A 20,353-nucleotide genomic window follows, 5' to 3' on the forward strand; every position below is an offset into this window, starting at 1 on the left:
ATTGAGAAAATTTTACAGAGCGATGATCAGTTATTGTCCGACGACTCTGTCGAGATCGAAGTCGATGTGGCCATGAACAGACAAGGAGGGGGGCGGCATCGTAAACTCACAGATGTGCCATTACAGCAGGTGATTAAAAGAAAAAAGTCAAGTTTATTCGTACCCCTGAATTCCGCTAATAATTTATGTCTCTCTATCTGTCTCGCACGTTTTCTCGAGCCGCAATTACCCGAGAGTGAATTAGAAAGTCGGGCGACAGTCATCCACAACGATGCAGGTTTTTCGATCCAAGACAAGATCGGTCTTCACGATATAGCGAGGTTTGAAAGCCTACTAGACATCAAAATCGTCGTTTTTTTACAGGACGAGCGCAGGAGCGTTAGAAACATTCAAAAAATCACGGTGAAATTCATCCTAAAACCACGTTTCTTTATTTACAAGACGAACATTACTACATGATTCTGAATCTGACATTGTTCATAGGGGCTAGCTACGTATGCCGTTTCTGCTATAAAGGCTACAAGAAAATCCGAGATCACCATTGTAAACATGTCTGCAACATCTGTTTCGATCAAGATTGTTTCAAATACCCTAAAAGTACCGTTCACTGCCCGATTGTCGGCGCTATTGCAATTCGAGCTACTGTTACGCCATGCACAAAAAGACTCCGCCCGGGAAAGAGAAACCCCCTTGCGACGTTACAAAATATTGCAAACTATGTAACAGAAGGTACGAAATTAAAGGTCCCGTCGATCGACACAAATGCTCTCCCCACCGATGCAGCGATTGTGGGGAAGAGCTGCATAACACAGGGTTACATTTCTATTACATACAGCCCCAACCGCCCAAGGAACCTAGCAAAAATTATATTTTTTATGACTTTGAAACTCGTTATGAAAACGGTAGACACGTTGCTAATTTTGTTTGTGCTATCACTTTTGACGGCGAACGATTTGTGGCCGAAGGCGTCAAATGCGTGGAACAATTGATCGACTGGTTCAGACAACCCCGATACAAAGGATACTGTTTCATAGCCCATTGCGCTTCCAGATTCGACTCTTTTCTAATTCTCGAGTATTTTTGCAAAGCAGGGATTACTCTCGACATCATCATGCAAGGGTATAAATTAATTTTCATGTACGACGAAGCTTTTGCTCAGCGATACATAGATAGTTACAGCTTCATCCCCATGGCTCTGTCTAAGATGCCTGCGGCTCTAAACCTAACCACGACGGAAAAAGGCTACTTTCCCCATCATTTCAATAGACCGGAAAATTAGGACTATGTGGGTCCTTACCCCGACAAAAAGTTTTACGGTTATGAAAACATGTCGGATAAAGACCAGGCAAAATTCGATGCGTGGTACAGTACGGTCTCGGGTAAATTCTTCCGTTTCAGGAAGGAACTGTACGCGTACGGCGTGAATGACATCGTCTTATTACGTGAAGCGTGCATGAAATACCGAGAAGCGTTCATACACTGCACCGAACTCGATCCATTCAACTTTACCACTCTCGCGAGCTGTTGTATGGGGGTCTTCAAAACGCATTATCTCGACAGAGACACATAATAACATGTACGTCCGGCAGCACTTACTCTAACGCGTCGATCGAATGGCTCGAGTATGTGAAAAAGACGCGAAACATAGACCTTCATCACGCTCTAAATCATGGGGAAGTGCAGATCGGTCGTTACTTTTTAGACGGCTACTACGAGCAGGACGGGGTGAGGTATGGGTTAGAATTTAACGGCTGTGTCCATCACGGTCACGAATGCCGCTTCGAACCCCATAAAACCCACCCCTTGTCAGCTATACCTTTTGGCGTTCTCAGAAGACTGTTTGACGATAAGGTTGAAATTCTGCAAAACACCTACGCCTTGAAAATAGAGACTCTTTGGGAGTGTGAATGGCATAAAATGAAGCGTACTGACCCCACGGTGATGGAGTTTATGAGTACTTATTCTGCTCCAGAGAGACTGAAGCCTAGAGACGCACTTTTTGGAGGGAGAACTAACGCTTACAAACTCTATCACAAGACGAGCGAAGGGGAGAAAATAAGCTACGTCGATTTTACCAGCTTATACCCCTACTGTCAGGCGAGGAAAAGCTATCCGATCGGTCACCCCCAAATCATTTATAACGATTTTGAACCGATTGAAAATTATTACGGACTTATAAAGGCCGTCGTGTACCCCCCTCGCAAATTGCTTCACCCTATACTGCCTTACAGATGCGGAGGAAAACTTATGTTCCCCTTATGTCGCACCTGTGCACAGACCGAAAACCAGACGACGAACTGCAGCCACACGGACGAGGAGAGGGCTCTCTCAGGGTGTTGGGTCAGTATCGAGCTCTTAAAACCTCTCGAGAAAGGGTATGTCGTGGCCAAAATCGATGAAGTTTGGCATTTCCCGCAACGAACGGATAAGCTGTTTTGCTATTACATAAAAAAGTTTTTGCGTTTGAAACAGCAAGCGTCCGGCTATCCGCCAAACGTGGTCACGGATGCCGACAAAGTGACTTACATACGGGAATATTATGAAAAAGAGGGAATTCGTCTCGATCCTGAAAAAATCAGTCACAACCCTGCTCAGAGGTCTATAAACAAGCTATTGCTTAATAGTTTATGGGGGAGGTTCTCTATGAGAGAGGACTTAGCACAAACCACTCTCGTGAAAGACCCTAAAGATTTCACCAGGATCGTTTTTGGTAAAACTGATACCTTGAAATTTTTCACATTCGTCTCGGACGATGTAGCGCTTGTCCAGCGTCGTCCCCCCAAAGGCGATGTTCGACGGACTCACGACATTAACGTATTTATAGGCGCATTTACGACGGCTCACGCACGACTGGAGTTTTATGACCTGATGGACAAACTCGGCGACCGTGTTTTATACTCGGATACAAACAGCGTCATTTTTGTGTCTAGGGACGGTGACTGGATGCCTCCTCTCGGAGATCATTTGGGGGAGCTGACGGATGAAATAGGGGACGGGGACTACATCACCGAGTTCTGTTCCAGCGGACCTAAATCCTACGGCTACCGTGCATGAAAAACGTGCATGAAAGCTAAGGGTATAACTCTGAACGCTAAAAATTCCCAAGCTATCCGCTTAGATTCCCTGATTGGTCTGGTTAACAACTATGTGACGTCTCGCGACGATACGCGATACATTCTGGCTCGTGCTGAAAATATCGTGAGGGATAAAAAGCATCTCACGCTGCACAACAAGTCAGTCGACAAAAGGTGGTGTATAATAAGCGCAGGCTTTTACCCGATTTCAATACTCTTCCTTATGGCTACTGATTCGATGATGCATAGAGGGGTACGGGATGCTTCTGAATTTGACTTTAGACTGCAACACCCTTTCTCATGTGTGATAAGTGGACCTTCCAATAGCGGAAAACCTATTTTGTAAAACGTCTGATGGAGAATGGTTTAAATATGATTTCTAAAAAATATCGAAAACATTGTTTATATTTACAATTGTTGGCAACCTCTGTATGATGAACTGCTTAAACATGACATTAAATTTGTTGAAGGAATACCCACGTCTCTGAATGATGATCATTTACTTCCTGTCAACAAAGCTAATCTTCTGATTTTGGACGACATGATGAGCAAAGCCAGCGGGAACGTGCAAGTCCAAAAAGTCTTCACACAGTTTGTACACCATCGTAATCTTAGCGCTATTTATATCGTACAGAATTTATTCGCTCAAGGTAAATCGAGCAGAACCATTAGCTTGAACACAAATTATTTAATCTTGTTTAAAAAACCCCGGGACGCTAATCAAGTGATGGTGCTCGGGAGGCAAATGTTTCCGACCAATGCGAAATACTTTATGGAGTGTTATCAAGACGCTACCAGCCAGCCTTACGGATACCTCATGATAGACTATAAAGCGAAAACGCCCGAACAGTACCGGCTCAGAACGGGGCTGCTTTCCGATCGTCAAGTGGTCTACCTCCAGAAAAAAAGAAAGTGATCATGTCAGCCAAACTCTGTTAAGTTACAAACACAAACGATTAAAAATAAAAACTTATCAGTCATAAAGTTTTTAAAAAGCAGACGTGATTAAAGCATCGACATCATATTGCAAGCACAAACAAATTAAAAACTTGGAAGCCATTAAGAGTTTACAAGTTAAAACCTTACATCGACAGACGCGTAAAACCATTCAAAAATTTATCTCAAACATTAAATATGTTTTAAAGCTAATATCCAAAAAAAAAAAAAAAAAACACAAATTGCCAAAAACAGTTAAAGAAACGTTTCATTTCAACCCAAGACTCAGGGCTCGAACCTCTGTTCTTTCGCACCCGTCGCTCCGCAAACGACCGGCGCTTAACGCTAGGCCACGCTACACTTCCAGGTAAACTTACAATAAACAACTGCTGAGCGTTACAAACACGAACGATTAAAAATTACAAATAAAAACTTAGCAGCCGTGAAGACTTTAAAAAGTTTAAAAGCATCAACATCATATTACAAGCACATACAAATTAAAAACTTGAAAGCCATTAAGAGTTTACAAGTTAAAAGCTTACAGCCACAGATGCGTAAAACCATTCAAAACGTAATCTCAAACATTAAAATGTTTTAAAGCTAATATCCAAAAAAAAACAACACAAATTGCCAAAAACAGTTAAAGAAACGTTTCATTTCAACCCAAGACTCAGGGCTCGAACCTCTGTTCTTTCGCACCGTCGCTCCATAAGCGACTGGCGCTTACCACTAGGCCACGCTACACTTCCAGGTAAACTTACAATAAACAACTGCTGAGCGTTACAAACACGAACGATTAAAAATTAAAAATAAAAACTTAGCAGCCGTGAAGACTTTAAAAAGTTTAAAAGCATCAACATCATATTACAAGCACATACAATTTTTAAAAACTTGAAAGCCATTAAGAGTTTACAAGTTAAAAGCTTACAGCCACAGATGCGTAAAACCATTCAAAACGTAATCTCAAACATTAAAATGTTTTAAAGCTAATATCCAACAAAAACACATTGCCAAAAACGGTAAAAGAAACATTTCATTTCATCCCTAGACTCGAACGCGAACAGAACTCAAAATAAACAGAAATTGATTAAAAGTCCATTCAATCCATAATGCCCTAAACAAAAAGGTGGCAGACTTAAACATTAGGCAAACAGCCATAAATCCGATCGGATATGAAAAGATTACAAATTAAACTAGAACAATCTGACATCTAAATTAGATATCGTTTTAAATTGTATCAAACAAATGACCATGAAAAAGCGTAAAATAACAACTAGACCTGCTAATAAGACGGACCGCTAGCCTCTGGAACACAGGCCTACGTGACAAATCATGTATTCATTCATCAGTATTTATTGAATAAATGTGCGTCTGTTTCGCCCTAGTTGTACCCTAATTTTACTCAAACAGTCTAATAACAGGCTTTTTAAAGGAAATAAATAGAACTTACCGGTTATGTCCATTTCCCCAGAAATGCTGCAAGAAATTCCAAAAAAACTAAAGAGGACCAGGGGAATCTCCTGAAAAAAAAATGTCTTTGTCCGTTCCTAAACATTCACGGTATTTAAAGGAACTGTAATGCAAATTTATTGCTTCCTGGAAATTTATTGCATACATCTGGTCAATTCCATCGTTATGGACGTGACATTTGCAGTAAAACTTGAAATATAAATTATCAGAGAATGTAAATGTTAACAATATACTGAAACATCTGTTTATATTTTTCTAAACCCCTAACCATAGAGTTTAGATATCAGAAAAAAACAGTCTATGCACGTGTTTTATATTTTAAATCGGGCAAATATGAATGCGTTACGGACGTGACAAAAAAGGACTTGAGTTTTTGGGAGTCGACATACTTCGTAGAAATTCTGCGAATTCAAATGCACAAGCCAAAATAAATAATACCAGCCGAAAGGATAAGGGTTGTCTCTCCATGGAACATAAATTATTTATTTTATTTTGTTTTTCATTTTTGCATTTATGAGGAAAAACCATTGTTACGGACCTGACGTCTCTCCGTTACGGACGTGACAGATCTGAAATTGTCACTTGTCCGACTCTGTCAAATCAGATAAAATGCTTTAAAAACTTTAACCGAGATCTATTTCTGGGTCTCTGTTGGATATTTAAACCAACAAACATTTCCCTCTGAGACATCTGTTTGGTAAGGTTGCGCAATTAATAACGTTCAAACTGAAATCATCGCGTTGTAGATTAGCTTGTGTTTGCGCGAGTGTGGTGTTAAAATGTAACCAGTGCGGATATGTTCAAAACTGAATTCAATCATGATTATTTGCTAATGTGGTGTTTACTTTAGACCCCGAATAATATAGAATTTGCTAATATACATCAGCTGCTGTAATAAATGTTTACCAAGTCCCGGAGGTCGCTGCGGTGTCCACTCAGAACAAGCTTCGGTGAATTGAAATAGCCTGTTGTCTGCTTGTTAGTGTGTACTGCGTAGGCCTGTGTCTGTGTGAAGAATGGTATGCAAAATACAATCGTGTCACAATGATCGCAATAGTATGTTTGATGGCAATGTTTATTCCCAGTTTGCGTTGCTAAATGCGCAATCGTGATTCTAAATAGCTGCATTATGTTTGTCAAAATAGTTGCAGTGTAAGCCAATGCTTTAGAATATATTATTTATAGTCTCTAAAGATTACTTAATTAGTAGTTATGTTTTACCAAGTTTAATGGCTGGCATTTGGATGTTAAGAAGACTAAGACGCAGCAAAACGATCTGTGTGAAACAGATGTGCAAAAAAAGGTGAGCATAAAGTACTTACAGTATTTTCATTTAATGTTTAATGTGAACATCTTTAAGATATACTTGAAAGATAAATAATTAACAACATGAACTTTTTTACATAGGTCAACATTAGTAACTGACTAGCGTTGAGGATTTTGTAGCAACAATAGCTCTGTAAAACAGATGTCCAAAAAAGGTGAGCAAGGTGAGTATATTGATCACTGTTATGAGCATGAATCATTGTGAATAAGAAACTTACAAAATATTAATTTAGTTAATTCACTGTAGACATAAAATAAAATTAATTAATTAATTGTATAGTCAGTCTGTACTTTTACATGTTATTAAATATTGTAAAGATGAAATTATCAAATGTAAAAGCTAATGTAAAACATCAATCAAGGCAAAACAAACATGCAAAATATCAAATAAATTAGTACAAATGTGATTAATTGGATGACTTCAAATTTGTTTTCTCTTTCTATTCTGCAAAGACTGCCTCTGCAAAGTGATACCTCCCTCTGTTGTCTACCTTTGGGATGAAAGTCTCAATCACTTGGTCAGGTGTCACCCAAGCTTTATCTTCCATCACAGGTAAGATGTACACTAATCCAGCACTGTCATTCCTTCTTAAGAACCTTATTTCCAGTGCCTCCTGCTCGGTTATTAACAAGTCCAACAAACTGCCTGAATGACTTGTTTGCCTTGAATTGGACCAAGACACAGTCTCCAGTTTTGATGTTCTTTGCAGCTGTTGACTGATGCTCAGAGGACTGGTGTTCGGGACTTTCAGCAGATGTGGAGAGCAGAAATGTATGGACACCTGACTGTTCTGCCTCGGAGTAGATTTTGTGACGTACTTCTCCCCAGGAGACTGGCTCCATGTGATGTACTGACTGAGTGCCCGGAACAGCTGAGGTAATGGCCCATCTCTCATTTAGCCTATGATGCTGTATAAAATCTGTGATTTCGTTGGCTGTAATGAGTTTGATGTTGATGTTTGGGCAACTCTTCCTTGCAGAAGCTACAAATGAAGCAGCATCTGTCACAAGGACTGCCTGTCTGCAGAGGACATCAGTGTTAACTGCACGTATCACAGTTGCTCCAACACCATCCACTGCACCTTTGCCGTGGCTCGTGGCAAAGAAATGCCACTGTACACTTAAACTGAGAAGCAGCTCCATCACTAAATATGTGAACCTCTTTCATTGCAGGATGTTTCATTTTAATGTCCTCCACAATCTTGGAGAGGAAGGTTGCCACAGACCTCTTGTCGTGCTCCAGGCTGTCACTCACGATGGCATATGACTCAGGATCTCCATCAGACCACAGGACTGAGGGAAACACTGTGACCTGCTTCTGATGCCAGTGCGCTGACTGGATCTGGTCTTGGTAGGCAGCGGTGTAATTTTCAGCAAAGTCTACTTGCAGCACCACAGTTTCCTTGTCTGTTTTTGCCTGTAGTTTTTTGGCCTGGAAAAATCCACTTTGCTGTTTTTTAACAAAACAGTGATGCACAAATTTTGTTGCCGCTGTCTTCAGAAAATTAAGTACATCACCTAGTGTGCCACTCTTTTGGACCTTATTTGGCTGCCCCTCTGTTGTTTCCCATGCGTACCAGGTCACCTTAATTTGTTTGTCTTCTTCTGGGATGTTACAGAGGGTACGCATTTCGAAGAGCTTGCCATTCCTGCATTCAGCACACTGTCCTAACATGCAGAGGGGACTATCTGTATTACAGGCCACAGCTTCTACAAAATCCTGTGTGCTCTGGAATACCTGCCTTGGGATGACATGTTGCAGACAGTCCAGGCCTAACTTAACATTTTCATGATATCGGCAGAGACACACATTTCTTGGAGTTTCTGAAGACCGGAGCACATGAGATGGTCGAAGCTCAGCAAATTTTGATTTTCCAATTATAGACTCCGGATGTTCATTTTTGAAGTAGCGGTAGGCCTCTAGAATAGACATTGTTAAATGCCTTTTCTGGATTTTCTTTTTCACTCCTCCCTCTCTGACTGTGACCACATCCCTCATTCCTGGTGCTTGCCTTGAGATGTCATCTCTCTCATAGAATTCCCTGACATGATCATATGTAGTAGTGGTGGCGGTCACATGCTTCATTTTGTTTTCTCTGGAAGAAGGCACAGTGATGTTGCAATCTTTTTATAACTGTACATTTTTTCGAGGGCTGCTAGGTAAAGCTCGGGCGCTCATTTTAGTGCTTTGCCTAGAGACTGTCTAGTTTTAAACGGTGAATTCTGTGGTGACTCCTGGAGTAAAGCAGGAACTTGTGACCTCTTCAGCAAACGCCTTTTCCTCTGTCTTTCTCTAGCAAGCTCCTGACTCTCTCTGACTCTTGTTTTGATTGTGTTTCTTTCTTAGTCTTTCTGCTTTTTCTTTTCTTCTCCTTTTCCTTGAAATTTTCATTATTCCTCTTCCTCTCTCTGAATTCCCTTTGTCTTTCAGTATTAGTTTTTGCCATTGCGCTATAGGATGAGAGTTATATAGTATAATTACACTTTGTTGTTGTTTCTTTGTTCGTTATTGTATATCGTTTTATTGGTTGTTGTATTATATTAATTACTTTTATTAACATTGATATTGTGTAATAAAAAACATTTTTAAAACTGAACTGATTCTTTCATTATACACAGGCAACAGTGTGTTCAAGATATTTTATTTATTATTGTAATTTATACACTTTTATCAAAATTAAAATGTACATGTAAATATCAAATTACTTACCATTTACTTCAAATAAAGTAGATATTTATCCAGAAATAGTTCGATCTGCATTCACCTCAGAAATAACTCCTCTTGGTCAACAGAGGGCGCGCGCGGGAAAGAAAATGAGGGAAAAGGGAAAACGCGTCATCACAAGAGGCGTGTCCTTTACGGTACAGTAGGAGTAGGCGATCAGCTGAGTAAACATTTGCTCACGTCTATTCGTCTCTCTCTATTAAATACTGTAATAATTATAATATTTATAATTTAATTATGGCGATATGTAAATCTTAATTATGTTGTCTCTATTAAAAATGTAATGTGTTCTCTTTATTAAAAATGTATTTTAAGTTTTTTTTTTTTTTTTATAAATGTTACTAGAATGAATTGGTTTCTGAAATGTTCTGATATAGCCTACAGTAACAGAGATAAATTTAATATGAGCCAGTGATTTTAATAGCAACAGCATGGTGAACAAATACAAGCTGGTCAATTGCATGATTTAATATGAAGCGTCCGTAACGGTCACGTCCGTAACGCATAATTAAGGTGGTTAAGAGTGAGTAAGTGAGATGAATTGTCCATCATAATTAGCATGGACATATTTTGGCTTTGTATATGAAGTTTGACATTATTTGTATTAATATTTATTATACAGTATAAACTTTATATTTAAATCGTTACGGACGTGACACAGCACTGAAGCGTCATGACTTCCTAAATATATCGCTTATAAATGTACAAGGCAGTGCTGTCATAACAAAGTGACTGTATTTATTTCTCATGCATGCCCCCATCTTTCTGCAAAATGCTTACTGTTAACATAAAGTATAAAAAAGGGAGTATTTGATCCCTCTTTTGAAAGCATGAATTATAGTTGACTGAAAATTTAACTTTTCTTTTTGTACAAACCTCATATGTGGTGAATAAACAAAGCAATTTCCTTAAAATTTCCATGGCAGCACATTAATACAATAAAATACAGACCTTAAAGGACAACTTTGAAAGGGTTTTGTTATTTTGGTAAAAAAAAAAAATTTCATGGCAAGGTTGACATTTGCATGGAATTGGTGATCTGTTATATTCATTATAAGAAAAGCTATACGTTAATTGCATAGTTTTGGTAATATTTAAACATAAATGACATGGTGAGTAATTTAAACGCAAAACTACGTGATATATAAGTCGTTGTAATATGTTAATATATCGTTTTGATAGCTGGATCTGCATAAAACAAATTTTCGTGAGAGATGCTATTTTAAGCGCGACCAGCAGGGTCCGCTCAAGCACCGCTATATAACGTATTCAAAAACATCTGCTAGAGCAGGGGTGCCCACACTTTTTTGTGTGGGGATCTACTTTTCAAATGAGAAACTCACCGAGATCTACCAAGTGAAAAATAAATAAATAATAAAATACATATACAATAAATAGGCCTATAAAAAAGCTTGTTGGGATGTATCTTTATATTGCATTAATTATTTTTTAATTTAAATAAAATATTAATAATAAAATAGTTAAATTCTTAGTACCCCATAGAACTGTGCCTGCATTTACCTAAAGCAGTGGTTCTCAACCTTTTTAACTACAAGACCCCCTCCTCTCCAAATCAATACGTAAAGCCCAAACTTTTCTATTCACTAAAACCTATGTATTTTCAAGTAAGTTTTTTTAAACAAAGCAAATTCAAGATAGATTTAAACATTCCATGTTCTTTTTTCCAAACATACTTCGCAAACATTTCACTGATATTTCACACAACTTAAAAGTAAGTAAAAGTATGTATAACTGAACTCAGACGCCACAGTGAACAGTTCCTCTGTCAGAACAAGCTGTTTGGAGCGTTTGATGCCCGTATGTACATGAACACCACTGATCCTCACAAACTTCTCCAAAACATCTGTTATAAAACACTCGCTGTATTCAACTACGTGAATATATTGAGCTGTATTCAAGCAGAAATATGATGTTATAGTGATCAGTGCGCCGAGGGCGCACATACACGGTCCGTTTGCGCATCAAATAACGGACACAACGCGCGCCTAATGCACGATCCTGTATGTCACTGTAATCATCTTTACCTTGATTACAATCGTCATCCATTAAAACTTAAGGCTACTAGTGTGACACTGGCTTCTTTTATCCAGCCGAGAGCTGTAGTAGTTTGCGTATCATATGCTCATACAGCGGTTATACAACCGTTCAGTCTGTATTTCACACAGCGCGATGAGGAAAGGTTTGCTGGTCTGAAACACAGAATACGTTGAGAGGTGGTGCTGTAATTTATTTATATATTTTTTTAAATGATCATAGTCATAACATGAGTTAATATATTATATATTAGTTTTAAGTTGTCTCGCGAGAACCATGACCTAAAGCGCGATCTACCAGCATTGACTTCGAGATCGACTGGTAGATCGCGATCGACCTATTGGGCACCCCTGTGCTAGAGTGTTATACTCCAGGGGGCGTATAGGAGGATCTTTGTTGACATCTTTGTACGTATGCGCGAGTGGTTGTGTGGCAACAAAACAAACAGTATGGCGGGCTGTAAAGACGCAACGAGCACTTTCAAGAGAGTTAGCAGGCGAAATCCACAATATATAAGCACTTTAACATCTGAAGACCGGAGGAGGTTTGGTGAGAAGCTCAAAATTTGTATTGGTGACAAAATTGAAGTTATTCAAAGCCCATATGAGATCTGGGATGACAAAAAACGTTGGTCCGACTCGCGGTGTCTTGGCCACCAATCTGCTGGGGAGACATTTATTCTTATTTAATAGAAACCCCTGGACCCTTCACTCATGAAAGATTAAAGGCTTTCAAAAGTCTGGAGGCCTATGATTATTTTGTTTCTCGTAAAGTTGGGCCGATCTTTTCTGCCAAACAGAAAGCAGTGATCGTGCTAAAAGCAGAGGTTAGACCTGGCCAAGCAGAGTCACAGCGTGATTCGCATCTCCCGTGGGTGATTGCCAAAGAGAACGGCGAAATAATCATTGCTCACTGCGACTGCAAAGCCGGGTAAGTCTTCATTGATCAGTGTTCTTATTTATTTATTTATTTATTTATTGAAAATGTAGTGACTGTTGTACCAATTCAATTGTGTTCAGTGTGAGACTTTCAATGGCATCTGTACTATGGTGAAAAATTGTATATCACAGCTTACACATTTCTCCTTCTTTCAAATCCAGTCTTGGAGAAACATGCAGTCATGTAGCAGCTTTAATGTTTAAAGTAGAAGCAGCTGTCAGGATAGGACTTACAAATGCTGCATGTACTAGTGAGGCTTGCAGGTATCAAAGCACAGCTACAGAATGTAATATTTTGTTATTCTGATAAGATTAACTAGATATGGACACTCTTGTCAATATGAATTAGGTAAAAAAAAAAAACAATAATATATATTTTTTAAATGCGTCTAATATTATATGAATCCAGAAATAAACAGCCTATTCTGCTTTTCAATGTTTCAGATGGAATCAAGTTTTTGGAAACAACTCCCTGACAGCACCTGCAGATGAAATCAACTTCCACCCCAGTAAGAAAAAAGAGACTGCTCCACGGCCAGCATGTGAGAAGAAGGGTAGAATTCCGCTGGCTTGTACCAGAGGGGATGAGGGATACATGGAGACATATAGGGGTTTTATCAGCGAGTTGAAAGAAATTTGCCCCACTGCTTGCGTATTTAAGTCCTTGCCAAGATTGGACCCAGAAGAGACTGATACAGCAAACAGCGAGACAAATGACACTGAAGATGAAGGTAAAAATTGGCGCTTGACATTTACCAATTAGTTTCAATAATGAGAAAAATGAGAATCTGAGGCATATCTGGATTTAATAGAGGCCTATGCATTTTGACTTGCATCTTCATCAGGGCAGTATGACACGCATGTGTAAAGCATGGCATTTAAATACAGGTCATTGTGTGATCAGTCATATGATAGCTATGCATGCATTAGAATTAACAATGCAAAACAGCACTAATATTTATATATACATACAATATATTCAGGAGGATAAGAATGCAGCAAGAACATGGCATCAGATATTGGCTATATACAAAATAGGGTTGCACTACTACAGAATAGCATTATACATATGGGAGACAGTCTTCCATGTTCCAGCTGCATTGCATTGTAAACTATATTGCATGCATAGCTGATTGTGACTGATCACACCTGTGTCATACTGCCCTCATGAAGACTAATGTCAAAGCGCATTGGTATCTGTTAAATCCAGATGTGACTTAGATTTTATTTTTGGTATATGTTGCGCCTAGCACGTCCTGCCTTTCCTCTTTTCATAAATATTCATTATTCTGTTTTACAGATATGGACGTTCCAGCACACGTGGAGAATGCTGGTCAACCCTACCAGGTGTCCGTAATACCACATCAGGAACCACTGCTCGACCATCTACTTCTGGTCCACCACCTTTCCCATTTAGTGGCACTAGGCTCCAAAGGTGGGGAGAGACTCCACAAGAGATCTCAGCTCAGCATAAAGTTTACATAGATTCACTCTCTGTGACATATGATCAGGCAAATAAACTTCAGAATGAAACAAAACAACAGGCTGATTGTCCCAAATGGTTTCTTCTGAAATACTCAAGACTCACTGCTTCAAATTTTGGAAAAATTTGCAAGAAAATGAGCAGTAAAAAAGCCAAACCAGAACTTGTTGCACGTGACATGCTTCATCCAAAGCCCCCCACTGATTTCCAAAAAAAAATGCTCTCTTGGGGAAAAGAAAATGAAAGCGTCGCCATTCAAGTTTACAAAGGACTAGCACAGAGAAGACATGTCATACTACATGAATGTGGCTTGTACATCAGCCCAGAAGAACCCATTCTAGCCACCACTCCTGACAGAGTTTGTTATGACAGCACAGAGGTCAGCAAGTGGGGAATCACTGAGGTGAAATGTCCATACAGTGTGCGAGACAAACCCCCAAAAGTGAGGCAGCAAAATCTGACAACTTCATGAGCAAATTGCATGATGGGGCCCCAGAACTCAAACACGACCATGAGTACTACCACCAAGTACAAGGACAAATGGCCATTACTGGTGCTCAGTGGTGCGATTTTGTCATTTACACAAAAGCTGGCATTGCTATTCAGAGAATTCCATTTAACCCCCCGTTTTGGATGTCAGCTGCTTGCAGATTACATAGCTTCTTCTATTCCTACTTTCTACCCATGTTCATTGTATCACAAGAGTCTGCGAAGTAATGTAAACAAAACAGTGATATGCAAGGATACTGGAGGAAAACCTTTATTTCACTTGTGGAGGTAGCAGATTAACAAGTGCAGCGATTATTGTTACTATGTTGTCTGCACTCTTGACCAGTCTGAGTTCCCATGTTGTCTTCAGAATCCGGAATTTTTTCATCCGACCAATGGCCCGTTCTACCTGTTAAAAGAAAGGAATATAGTAGAATATATATTTTAATCAGCTGATGTGTACATTTGAAGTACTTTGCATTTTATTTGTGTTGGCTATTTTCAACAGAGCACTTTGGCAAAAACAATGCACTTTTTTATTGTATTTAAGAATTGTACTGTATCTATTTTTCGAGGCAAGACTGAATGTTCTTAAATTATTAATGGATTTCTGCCTTAAAATGTTCTTAAAATAATTGCTGGTTATAATTGCAAGCGTATGTTTGTGTAAGTTTGAAGCCTAGTTTTTATTCTTCAGATCATAGGTTTATAAATCTAGACCGAATATTACAAAAGTTAATAGAAGACATCTTAAATACATTTTAGTTATTCTTTCTTTATCCCCCTCAAGTCAAATGTTTTGGAAATAAGTATTCATAAAACAGGAAACGTTTTTGACTATAAATTGAATGTAGAGTAACAGTTTCAACTTACGTGAATTCTGACATTGGCAGTTTTCCTTGAGTCGATGACTTCCTTGTGGCTAAGCTGATTTTTGCCCTTTGTGAATGCAGGGATGACGAGGCTTCCTCCTCTGCAGAGAAGTTCTTCTCGAATGAGGAATCCTCGATCTGCCATAACCTTCAACACAATCATAAAAAAAATGTAATTATGCTACAACTATTTTATTTATTTGAGAGGGAGTGTTTGAAGGGGATAGATTTACATGTTATAAAAGAAGCAATTTACCTGGTCCCCATGCTCCAGCTGTTCCAGGAATCCACTGTTGATTGTCAGCTCCTTGTCTGATACCCGGCCACCCCAGCACTTGGACAGAAAGCAAACTGCTCCTGTTGGAGTAATTCCACCAACAGCTTCAACGTGTTGTGATGTTTGTATGTGGAGTATGTAATATTTCGAGCTAGTAAATTAGATGGCCGCTGTATGAAGATCTCACTGCAGTCAATTATGACACAAGTCTTTTTGTATCTTCTAGTTTTCTTAAAAGCTTTAGGCAGGTTTCTTATTATCGCCCCTTTTTCTGGCCACACTATCAGGAACTTCAGGGCATCAGCCATTACAGAGCTTCCGATGTTCACTATCTTTGTTACTTGGTCAGCACTTATCTTGAACCTGAAGAAAGATAAGAAAACATTAATGAATAGAAATCATGATTAATTATATTTGCAATGTTAAAAAAAGTGGATAACTTCTAAATGGTTTATTTTTGTGATGACAATCAAACACCACAGTTACAGGCAATGAATCTCACCTGTATGCTAGGTCCTTGTTCTGCAGTCCCAGCCTCAGCTTCATTAAAAGAAGAAGGACCTTGTCTGTGATGCTCAATTTCTCACAGAAGTAGGGCAGTTGACGAGCAGACACCACTTTAACTATCCAATCAAATAGTTTCCGACTTCTGAGTCCTTCAACAAAAAGTGGTAGTAATTTGGATTGTCACCTACATCGGGTGTAGATTGGATGCTGATAGACATATTTATTAACCAGTCCAAGTGCATGCGCCGCAAAAAGTGATGAAAACATGTACAATTTTAATAATATATATCATTGCATTATAAATCTCAATTTCATTCATTTTCATTTATTTTATCTGCTCAAATCAAGGGCAAATAAACTTTAAATAAAATTGTACTTATTTTTACATCATATATTGCAGTGTTCAGTCATATTGAACTAAAAAGCACATACCTGTGTAATACTTGAGTTGTTTTTCGCTCAGATTGTTTACAGTGAATTCTTCTTTATTTAGAGCTTCTTGAAGTTTCGTGCTCTTCTCATTGTAGTACACAGCTGCTCGTTGCTGTGCCAGAAGTTCTTCTGCCAGTCTCTTGGTCTCTGCCTCGAGCTGCTCTTTTTTCGCTGCCTGGTCAGAGCAACTGGCGCTAGTTTCTGTGGTCATTTCGTTGTCAGCAGAAGTGGGATCGGGGTCAACACTGACGATCACTTCACAGTCCATGCTAACATCATCATGACCACCCAGGTCCGGAACCGTAGCGGAAGTAGAAGTGGAAGGCATTGCGGATGGAAGGCGTTGCCTCTTGATCCTCCGTTCGTATCGCTGAACAGACTTTTCTTTTGCTTTTAAGTTTTGCGATCCAGAATAGCCCATTTTGATGTGAGGAACATAGTCTGGGTGCTGTGGATCGCGGTTTGGGACACCTGAATCAGAACGCGAAAACATATGACTGGGTTGATTTGACTCAGTTTTATTTTTTTCAATCTTCTATAAATACAGTCGTTAAGACTTACCATGAACAAAATGAGCCTCACAAACTCGATCAGAAGCTGCAGGAATCCAGGCTTTCTTCGGAGCGTCCAGGTTCAATCGCCTAATAGCACGCAACCATTTCTTTCGTTTTTCGCGATCCTTTTCGGAGGAAATTCGAAAAAACTTTTTATCAGGCCCCCAACGAGCCGTACAATCGACCACACAGCAAGAGTGAACCATCCTCTTCTCTAAATCCTCATCCAAACGTGCAAAACAATCAAATTACAGGTATCTAGCGGTGTTTCCTGCCACACGATTCCCATGATGCAACGCGACAAACGTAAACAATGACGTCACAAAAGATCCGCCTATTACAGAAAGAACCTAACTTTAAAATCTTATCTTATCTGTTTGGTAACCATGGTAATTTCAGTTAGGACCACATTTAGGACAAAAGCTATTACAGAACAGCATTTCCTAAGTGTGTTATCCTATCTTAACTACAGATAGGAAAGTGGTATTACAGAAACCTCCTAACTTGACCAAAAACACTAAAAACTGTCTTAACTTTAGGACAACCCCACAGCTGTCCTAACTTCAAAATTATTTGAAAACCAACGGAAAAAAACACTTACAACTGTGCTGTCCGACAATGGTATTACATTTATTAATAATTGAAAATGAAGAACGAAGATGTTTAATGGTAGAAAGACTCTTGGTTATATTTTGATGACACAACACTTATAAGTAATTACAGACTGCCACACAACATATTACAGTTAGCACAGGAACTGTAACCAGCATTATAGAGACCAACAAAAGTGTCACGGAGCATTATTTGTTGTAGTGAAAGTGACTAATGCCTTACGGTTTTTTGCAAAAGGCGATTTTCACAGTGAATTAGCTTCTATTATTTTGTTTACCTCATCAGCAGCGTTGGTTGCTTGGTAACAGACCTGAGAGTGGATTGTCAAGCTTGATTATGCCGTTTAAGATTTCCTAACTAGAGATAAGATACTATTTTGTAAGATAGGATAAGAATCCCAAATCAAGTTAAGATTTGCTTCTGTAATACGAATTTATGAAAAATCCTAATTTAACATATCATATCTTAAGTTAAGACCTAAGATAAGACATTTTCTGTAATACGCCCCCTGGAGTCAGATTGTCTCGCCGAAGATAAACAGACATACATATGGCATGTTTGTGTGCATCCGATTGAAAACTCTTTCGCAGAGTCTAAACACATCTACTAAATCGATTTAAACACGGGCGGTGTCTGAAATGATCGCCGTGACTAATTTCCGAATTTCCTAATGACTAGTGCATGTGAAAAACTGTTTACATAAACATAGTCTGAAAGTCTGTGAAAATAACCAGGACAGCGTGTCTAATTAGAAAAATTTAGTTCGGCGCAGATACCAGAAACAGACGCCTAGAAATGTTATTTAAACACGCTTCTTAAAATAAAACCTAAAATTATGCGAATGGTTCCATCTCTAAACACGACCAAAATTGCCGGTGCAGTCAGGCGTAATAAACATAGCCAACATTAAATTCGTAGCCTAAGGGGTTTGATTAGATGTCATTTTAGATAAATAATTTTAAAAAGTTTTGAAGCCCTTCCGAGCCTTGGGATTAGATAAGCGATCAAAACAAACATCTAATCACATCGCAACGACGCTAACCACAGAGCCATCGCTCCGCTATAAAACTATTGAAATGTTTCTACTTTTAGTTTAAAAACATTCAATTTTGAAGATATAAGAAATCTTTAAACAATCGTTTGATGTGAAATAAGTTAAAATATAAGGACTTCAGACGTATTAGGAAAACATTAAAGTATAGGAATAAGTCAAATGTTTGCAAAAACTTTCTCACTCGCAGCGGACAGAAATGACATAAGTGGTGGGGGCCTGCGTCTCACACACACACACAGACACAGAGACACAGACACAGACACAGACAGGGGTGTGCTCATTCTGGAGAGAGAGAGAGAGAGAGAGAGAGAGAGACTTGACTTTAACAACTCTTTATTCACAAAAATTAATAAAGGTGTTTTTTCTTTTTTTTTTCTTTTTTTAAAACATCATTGCCATACAATAGCCATAAAAAAGTGGCCTTATCACACATAAACCATACGTACATTAAACATCAAAAACATATGCATTCACAAAAAAAAAAAATCACATTAATAAAAAAAAATAATAAAAAAAAAAATTATATATATATATTAAAATTACAGATTTAGGGATACAGTTTCCTCTTGGTCGACCACACACAACACTTCTGCCTGTCCCCAAAACTCACTGAATGCAACCAAATTTTTTGTTAATTTAAAAAAAGCAAATTCTGCTTTAATCCTTGCAGATACAAAAGCCTTTAAAATAAGCTCAGGTTCAGTTGTTCCACTATCTTTCCGCTTATTTTTTCTTGTAATCCATATTGCCAGCTTAGCTTCACCAATTAAAAAATTGATTAAAGAAATTCTTTTCCTATCTGTTGCAATATATTTTGGGCCAAATATAAACATATTTTCATTCATATCCTCTCCAAGTGTTCTAAGCCAACCCTTTAAAATCTGAAACAAAACATTCAGCCTAGAACAATCTAAAAACAGATGCTTTAAGGTTTCTTCATGACCACAAAAATTACATTCTGTCCCCACAGTGGGGTCAACACGTGCCAAGTATCTATTAGTCGCAATTGCTGAATGCACAATCCTCCACTGAAGATCTGCTGTGCGCTTTTCTATAGGTGACTTGTACAAAGACCTCCAACATCTCCTAGGAGAAGAGTCCTGTCCAAACACATCCAACCACTTTGATACTTTACAATTCTTCAGCTCAGATTGATGAGAGACTTTCACACATGATAAATACAAAGCTTTCTTTGAAACGTCTTCAAACAAATTCAGTTCAGGTATACAGAAAAAGAGAATTGATTCTTTTTCGGGCTCTTCATCTATTATCATTGAAATCTGAAGTTTTGGAAAACTTTCTTTCATTTCATCCTCTTGTTTACCACAGTGATTTTCTTTAATACTTTGTCTGTAGATAGAAGGAAGAACTGAGAAAATTTCCTTCATTACTTTTTCCATAAATCTAACAGACTTAATTCCTGTCAAACTACACAATTCTTGGGGACTTTTCCACTTGTTTCCTATCTTTAGATTCGACAAACATGTGCATTCTGCTCTCACCATTGATGTTTGTAAACTTTTAATTTTCAGCACATTTGCTTGTATTA

At 38.5% G+C, this 20,353-nt stretch overlaps 1 protein-coding gene and 1 long non-coding RNA gene across 3 annotated transcripts; one reads left to right on the forward strand and one right to left on the reverse strand.

Moving 5' to 3' along the window:
- Positions 1–6,472: 6,472 nt before the first annotated feature.
- Positions 6,473–7,850, forward strand: LOC131525409 (uncharacterized). 2 transcript variants are annotated; one of them, XR_009267205.1, is made up of 4 exons: positions 6,473–6,783; positions 6,888–6,970; positions 7,260–7,359; positions 7,517–7,844. It is a non-coding gene; the product is annotated as an uncharacterized LOC131525409 (long non-coding RNA). The 2 variants fall into 2 exon arrangements; XR_009267204.1 differs by lacking the exon at positions 6,473–6,783 and having other exon boundaries at positions 6,827–6,970; positions 7,517–7,683; positions 7,787–7,850.
- A 6,917-nt stretch (positions 7,851–14,767) lies between these two features.
- LOC131525172 (uncharacterized) lies at positions 14,768–17,429 on the reverse strand. The gene is made up of 7 exons (XM_058752543.1): positions 17,146–17,429; positions 16,585–17,055; positions 16,148–16,301; positions 15,833–16,008; positions 15,625–15,725; positions 15,370–15,516; positions 14,768–14,905 (listed from the first exon to the last, which is right to left on the reverse strand). Exons 1-7 carry the CDS (start codon positions 17,342–17,344, stop codon positions 14,768–14,770), a joined length of 1,386 nt encoding a protein of 461 aa, XP_058608526.1. The 5' UTR covers positions 17,345–17,429.
- Between the last annotated feature and the right edge of the window lie 2,924 nt (positions 17,430–20,353).

Source organism: Onychostoma macrolepis, chromosome 19, assembly GCF_012432095.1.
Source record: "Onychostoma macrolepis isolate SWU-2019 chromosome 19, ASM1243209v1, whole genome shotgun sequence".
In the NCBI taxonomy this organism is placed as follows: Eukaryota; Metazoa; Chordata; class Actinopteri; order Cypriniformes; family Cyprinidae; genus Onychostoma; species Onychostoma macrolepis.

Excerpts from the sequence above, each read along its gene's own strand:
- LOC131525172 (XM_058752543.1), bottom strand. The coding sequence starts at position 17,344 with ATGGTTCACTCTTGCTGTGTGGTCGATTGTACGGCTCGTTGGGGGCCT. Across the intron at positions 16,009-16,147 it reads AACAAGGACCTAGCATACAG|GTTCAAGATAAGTGCTGACC; the intron begins GTGAGATTCATT and ends ATCTTTCTTCAG. Across the intron at positions 14,906-15,369 it reads CTGCCAATGTCAGAATTCAC|GTAGAACGGGCCATTGGTCG; the intron begins GTAAGTTGAAAC and ends TTCTTTTAACAG.